Source organism: Momordica charantia (genome assembly GCF_013281855.1).
Source record: "Momordica charantia cultivar OHB3-1 chromosome 11 unlocalized genomic scaffold, Mcharantia_2.0 BLBB01000011.1, whole genome shotgun sequence".
In the NCBI taxonomy this organism is placed as follows: Eukaryota; Viridiplantae; Streptophyta; class Magnoliopsida; order Cucurbitales; family Cucurbitaceae; genus Momordica; species Momordica charantia.
The window spans coordinates 7,151,807-7,159,066 of record NW_028275159.1 but is presented as its reverse complement, the minus strand read 5'-3'; the positions used below and the strand labels follow the sequence as shown (position 1 = coordinate 7,159,066).

Below are 7,260 nucleotides of genomic sequence, written 5' to 3'. Positions count from 1 at the left end.
AGTACAATAAATATGAGACTCGAGATTTGAACATCCCACCACAGGTTGGTTGACCTTTAATTCTTTTCAAGATTTTAGACGTCGATGACTTAATTTCATGAAAATATCGATCAAATTGTGTCGGATAGCATTTCTATAAGAATTAGATAAATTAAAAATCGTAAAAAATATTTAAATTAATAAATAAATATATTTCTATTTCGAAACAAGTTTAAAATGATTAATATTTTTTTTATAGACAAAAATGATTGATATTAATATTATATTATATATATATATATTAGTAACATTTTGTTAATATTTTTCATATTTTTATCGATTTTTTTGAATTATGGTGAAAATATTGATTTATCCATCGTGTCCAACCACGAATATGTGGACATGTCTAACAAATATTTAATACAATTTTATTTTATTTGTTGATTTCTGTTATTCTGGGGGTATTCTTTGGAGCCATAGATATTTTTTTTTTTTTGAAAGGAAAGCGTAGAAACTAAAATGCGAATAATCGAGAGAGAGAGTTTTCTTCCATGTTTGTGGCCAGAAAGAAACGAATTCTATTGATCAGTGAAGACAGAATCGAAATTTATGATAAAGGAAAGCTAGAAAGGAAACCCATTTATGATTTATCGTTCTTCCATTATCGGAATGACAGTTTGAACTTTGAACAACTATTGGATACATTTCGAGGGAAAGTTGAAATCCAGAATAAGGTTTCAACTTTTCCCGCCATTAACAGATGCTCGAGCTCGGGTTTACACAGCTTAGCCCCCTTCTTCGTACAACAACCCAACTCAGATGCCAATCTCTTCTTCCCAAATTCCAACGCCAATCCCACTTCTCCCTTCAACTATTTTCCCGACGATCGTTGATTTCTCAGTTTCTCGCAAATCGCGCATTTGGGAATCGAAAATTCTGCTTGTATTCTTCGACTTCACCGGGATTTTCTTCGCCCGATGACGAATTCGATGGCGAATTGGACCGATTGCTGGTGCTATTGCCTGAAGAAATGAGGCGCAGAATAAGGGAGCATGAGGAGTGTCACCAACTGATCGAAGTGGTCTTGGATTTGGGTCGGAAACCATTGGCTCGGTTTCCTACTGGAGATTTCGTGCTGTCGGATTCTCAGATAACTGTTGATGATCTACGGCATGCTACTTCCAAGGTAAGTTTGGCTCTTCCTTCACGTTATTTTATTTACTTTTTCGATAAGATTGTCCACATACTGTTTGATTGTTTGACTTGGAAGTTATAAGTTCAATACAATTGTAATATCCCATCCTATATTGCTTTTACCTCTTCCATTTTTATATCTAAAGCTGGTGGTTAGTGGCGATCACATGGTTTAGCTTTAAGGGGCATATCTAACTTGGGGGCTAAAAACGCCCGGCTAGAATTCTCTTGCTGTGATTGGGAAATTAGGAGTTCTTTCCATTTATGTATGTAGTGTGTTGAGACTCGAGGAGATGAAGGCCTTGGGATAATGGAATTTGCAAATTTCTAACTGTAAAATCAACGAATGAATTGGTGGACTGCCAGTTGGTATGGTAGGATGGTTGGTTCCCTTGATTGATGCTAGAAAACCGTTGGAGCCAGAGGCTTTACTTTAACATATAAAAGATAATATCAAGAAACCTTTGTCCCTATAACAAAATGAACATATAAGGATTTTGTTGTCTCTAGTTTATGACTTGGTTTGGCTCTTCTATCAATTCGATGTGAAAAATGCATTTTGCATATTGCACTGTGACTAAGAAAGTGACCCAAATTAAACCACTGCCTAGATTTGAAGAAAAGATGGAATCAACAAGGTATATCAGTTGAAAAAAATCATGTATACCAACGTATAAATTGTTCTTAGTAGAATCTGTTGAATATGATTGCAATACATATGGAACCTTTTACTTGCTAAATATATGGTATATGAGTATAAATGTGGACCTGTGGTTATGTATATCCTTCACCATTGTACTATTTGGGCAACACGTGTTGTGCTGTATCAAAATTTCTCTTTTCATTGAGTAAAGAATTGTCTGAGTTGAAACCTAAGAACAGAATTGACATAATAGATTCTTATCTTTGCCTATAAACGCAGTAAAGTGGACCACACTGTATTCTTAGAACATGGGAAAAGGTAACAACTTATCTGAACAAGATGAATAGTATAAAAACTTCTTTAGGGTTCGAATCCCCTACCCCTCTCTCCTGTAAAAGGATAAAAAAGTTCAATTCATGTGGCTGAGTCAATTTAAATAGAAGTTTTAATCACTTAAAAATAAAAACCATGTTAAGATCTTTGAAGAAACACATTGCAGGTTGGTGACTTTGCTATTGACAATAGAGCCGGCATTAGTAGAACATTGCATCGGATCAGTGCCATCAGGAATCGGAAGGGTGCAATTATTGGTCTAACTTGTCGTGTGGGTCGCGCTATATCTGGCAGTGCTATCTTGCTGAGGGATCTGATTCAAGATGGATCCTCTTTGTTACTCATTGGGCCTCCAGGGGTGGGAAAAACCACAATTATTAGGTCAGTAAATTTTATCTTCTTTCACAAAGTCCAAGAGATTGAAAACGGAAATTCTGTAATTTGTGGATCTCTATTTCTAGCTGACAAAAACATAGTTCCTAATACATGTTATTTCAGATAGTTTAAACTAGAGATAATTCATGATTTTGTTATGTGAAGATCCTTTTTTGGAGTTACTCGGGAATAGGTAAATACTTAAGGTTTTCCAATATTTTTGAGTTAAACGTAATTTAGAAGTTATATTACTTCCGGTATCTTAGGAGTTAAATTACCTCTTACACTCTTGTAGGGGCATGAGCAAAATAAACATTGTTAACCTGTGGAATTACTAGTGTAACTTTAACAGTTACTGTAGCCTGAGTGCCTGACTAGCATTTGTTGTCTGTTCTATTATTTTTCTGACACTTCAGTGTTTCATCTAAACTCGGTGCAACTCCATGTCTCCAGTTAAAATAGTGTGGGGATAACGTTCTGTAACATTTTTGTAGGGAAATAGCTAGGATACTTGCTAATGATTACAAGAAGCGTGTGATGATTGTGGACACCTCCAATGAGATTGGTGGTGATGGTGATATACCTCATGCAGGAATTGGCAATGCTCGTCGTATGCAAGTTCCAGACTCTGATATGCAGCACAAGGTACAATATGAAAATATATTACCGCACTTGTTTTTTTGAACTAACAAGACTTCGTTCCTAGATATTTACATCGACCATGACCTGAAATTTGAAACTTTTGGGTAAATATTATTCTTGGATTGGTTCTTTTCTTTGACCAGTGAAAGATCATGGGTCTTAGTATGGTGAAACACGAAGGTTCTTCATTAGCCCCTAATAGCTTGTATTCAAGTGTGACAAAAACTACTTGCATCCGCTCTTTCCTAGATAGGAGATGGTATGTTTTTACATGATCTGGTTGAGATGAACCAAAAGATAACTGAAGCTTGACGCACGGTATATACATTTTCCCTGAATTTATACCCACAATATGGACATACACATACATATACTTTCTGGTAACAGCAAAATTTCATGCATGTAGTTGTTTTATATTTTTCACTTTCCATGCGTTATATTTTTGGGAACAGTTACGAGTTGATTGTATTTTCACCCATCCTGTTCATGTTTATTGATCTCTGACATTTTTCTATTTATCAGGTTTTGATCGAAGCAGTTGAAAACCATATGCCTCAAGTAATTATTATTGATGAAATTAGCACAAAACTTGAAGCCATGGCTGCAAGCACCATAGCACAACGTGGTATTCAGTTAGTTGCAACCGCTCATGGAGTTACAATTGAAAATTTGATCATGAATCCTTTGCTGGAGATGCTTGTTGGAGGAATACAGGTGATTTGTGCTTATCTTACTGCATTCTTCTGATTATTTTAATAATTCAAATTCTGTGAGTAATGGATATCTTTCCTTTTTTGACTACCTCCCTCGCGTATGTATAAGACTGAATCCATTCGATTTCTAAAAAGATTACTAATTCTATGAATAAATGTCTAAAAATGAACTGCTGCATAGTATATCTTTGAAATAGAATTTTGAGTCTTTGACTCTCCAATTTCCTCTTTGAAACTAGGAGTTCCTAAAATTTATTTTGCTCTCTCTGCATGGGGCCTATCTACTTCTCAACCTAATTGTGGGTGGTAAAGGGTTTCCCCCTTCTTTGTTCAGTTGATTTCTCTAGTATGCATCAATGAGGGATTCTACTGCAGAATCTTCAAATTTAGCATGAAAGGGATAATAGTATATTTTTTTGCTCACTTATAAAAGTTCTCACTCAGTTTTATGGCCTAATGAACTTCGATATTTTGTGTGTGTGTTTTCTTTTTTCTTTGCTTCAACAAAACCAAAACTGATACTTATTTTATTGTAAACTACGTAAGTACTTTTTTTAAAAAACTTGTAGTGTTTTCAGTCCAGTCAATTGATTAATAGAATCATTTTATAGAGTGTAACTCTTGGGGATGAGGAGGCAAGCCGGAGACGTGTTCAAAAGACTGTGCTGGAAAGAAAAGGACCTTCAACATTTACTTGTGGGGTAGAGATCATATCAAAGACTGAGTTGAGAGTTCATCGTAGCCTTGATGCAACTGTTGATGCCATTCTTTGTGGTAAACAATTTTTTCTTAAGAAATCCTGTTTGAATTTTCAATTGTTAATTTTGTTTATACTATAAATAATCTGGAAGTTTGAAGCAGCGTGCAGTTACCACTTTCAGCTTATTATCATCACTTCTGTTGTGAAGGTCGCTTTCCTAATGTTGAAGTTCGAAAGATAAATTCTACAGAAGAGAAAGAAACTATACAAAGTGAGACTTTGATTTCCACTTTCTCCCATAAGAAGGATGAAGTTCCAGTTAATGCTTCAGATGTGTATTATGGGAATGGTTGCCAGGACCCCAGTGAGATAACTTCTGAGGTCCTTCCAATTGTGGAAGAATCCTCTGAAGATGAAAAGTTTCCACTTCACCTGTTTGTCTATGGGGTAAGATACAATCTTTCAACTTTGACAATTGAATACAATGACATCTTCTTCATGCCTAGACGTAATGTTAGAAGTTCATCTCAGATTTGATAATCTCTGGTGTAATCTAAAGATGTGGCTAACTTTGATACATATATTATTTTCATTTCTTGAATCTCTCTGATTGAAACTGAAAAAAATCACGTCTGTTCAATGGTTTAAACATCGCTGCATTTTGTTACTGGGTTGTGGAACATGTTACAGCTAGTAATTTCAGCCTATCTGAAAACTCTGTTGTATAAATACACAGAAAATGCCCAAAATGGTAACATTTAAAGGTGCAGTAGTAAGATATTGTACGTTTTGAAGGGTTGGGCAACAGCTATTGGTTTTGGAACTTATTAAATGTGCAGTTATTCTAGGTACTGGAAGCAAGTGTGAACCAAGGATTCAAGCAATTAAGGATGAATGATGTGGCCATCCATTTTACTGACAATATCAGTGAGGCAGATGCACTTCTTGCCTTGCAATCCAAGCTTAAAAAGAATGCTGGGATTCAAGCTGCTGCGAAATCTCACGACATACCTATTTACGTGGTTAAGGTATTATTACATTTCCAGATTTAAAAGCCAAAAGGGTATTGATATTGTCACATTTTCTCGACATTTAAAAGCTACAAATTAATTACCATCCTTCTTCTCATAGTGTATTATTCTGCCTTTTCCCCCTTGTAGACTGGTTCATTAGTTCACATCACAAGGGCCTTAAGGGCACTAATTATTGATCAGGAAGATGAGGAAGAAGATTTTGAATCATTGGGCAGGATAAAATCCTCAGAAAAGATTGATGCTTTGGAGGTATGACTGATCTTTTATTTTCTTTTATATACAATTACACGCACACTTTTGGTCTGCATAATTTGAGATGGGTTTTTATTTGGTCGCTATAGTTTAAAAACTTATTGTAGTTTATTAAATAACTTGTATTAGCCCTTGAAATGAATCGATTAAGTCACTAAAAAAATGAGGTAACAGTTAAATAGTGATGTGACGTTACATGACATTTTTTTATAGATGATTTCAGTTCACTACGTACCATAGAATTTGCAAGTCTTTTATTAGATGACAGTCTATTCTACGAACACCAATTTCACTTCAGTGAATTGCTTACTACCTCACAGGAAGCTAGAATGGCCATTGAGCAGATAGTTATTCCAAAAGAAGAGTCTGTTGAGCTCCTCCCTAGGCCACCTCACATCCTGTCTCTTCAGATGGACCTTATCCGGAAGTATCATCTACAATCGGAGAGAACTGGAACGGAACCGAATTTGCGTCTCCGTATCCTACCGTTGATTGCTAACATGGATGAAAATGTCAAGAATGTTGGAAAAGTTGATCCTTCTACTGAGTTCGACGACTTCATTGGTTCCAATGGCGACACAAATGGATCTCTATACAGCGTGGACAGGTTACCGTTACTTCCCGAATAACTTATTGATGCCTAAAATTAAGATTAGCTTGTACCAAACATGTAAATGCTAGGTTACAATTTCAACAGAACGCTTTGACATGCTCATAACTGTGAGTTGCATGATTGTATTTCTATCTGATGTAACAACTCATTAGTGATTCCATAGATATGGCAGAAAATAAGTTTTGTTTAGCGTCTCTTTTCAACTACATCGAGTATATGTAACCAAGTTTGTGGATATGAAGCAACTGAATGCTTCAAATTGAAAAGGAAGTCTGGGTATTACTCCTTTCCATTGATCTTTTCATCCCCTTTCTTTAATTGATCTAGATATATAGATATTCTTGTTTTAAATTCATATTCTCTAGTCCATGGATACAAAATAAACAAGCCTAGGCACGACTCTTAAAATGAAGGTAGACTCTCCCTCCAACTCGCTATCCACTCGCCTTCACTTTCTTTGCTTAGGAAGATGCCTTAGTTGGATTGGGGGAGGGAAGAGGGTATTTCCATCGCGAAGAATTCAATCCAATGGGCTCATCATGAATTAGGTCGGGGTGGTTGGTGGATGAGTCTTTTACCACTAGGTTCACAATTTTCATGGATACCATCCCTTGTTCCCCTGCAAGCCAGGCCGGGAAGAAGTTTGATTGTTGGGATGAATCGGATCCATCCTACTTTACTTCTAGTTATACAATTTTTATATGAATTTAAGACATAAACTTATGGTCGACAACATATGACTTAACCAGTTAAGCCATCTTCAAGCTTATCGTCATTTTTAG

General features: G+C 35.9%; 1 protein-coding gene across 1 annotated transcript; it reads left to right on the top strand.

Annotated features, from left to right (window-relative positions):
• Positions 1–480: 480 nt before the first annotated feature.
• Positions 481–6,667, top strand: LOC111011541 (protein SEEDLING PLASTID DEVELOPMENT 1). The gene is made up of 9 exons (XM_022285354.2): positions 481–1,165; positions 2,316–2,530; positions 3,019–3,169; positions 3,689–3,880; positions 4,491–4,653; positions 4,788–5,026; positions 5,428–5,607; positions 5,740–5,862; positions 6,186–6,667. The coding sequence occupies exons 1-9, from the start codon at positions 740–742 to the stop codon at positions 6,492–6,494; spliced, it is 1,998 nt and encodes a 665-aa protein (XP_022141046.1). The 5' UTR covers positions 481–739; the 3' UTR covers positions 6,495–6,667.
• The last annotated feature ends 593 nt before the right edge of the window (positions 6,668–7,260 follow it).

Excerpts from the sequence above, each read along its gene's own strand:
- LOC111011541 (XM_022285354.2), top strand. The coding sequence starts at position 740 with ATGCTCGAGCTCGGGTTTACACAGCTTAGCCCCCTTCTTCGTACAACA. Across the intron at positions 1,166-2,315 it reads TACGGCATGCTACTTCCAAG|GTTGGTGACTTTGCTATTGA; the intron begins GTAAGTTTGGCT and ends AACACATTGCAG. Across the intron at positions 3,170-3,688 it reads ACTCTGATATGCAGCACAAG|GTTTTGATCGAAGCAGTTGA; the intron begins GTACAATATGAA and ends TCTATTTATCAG.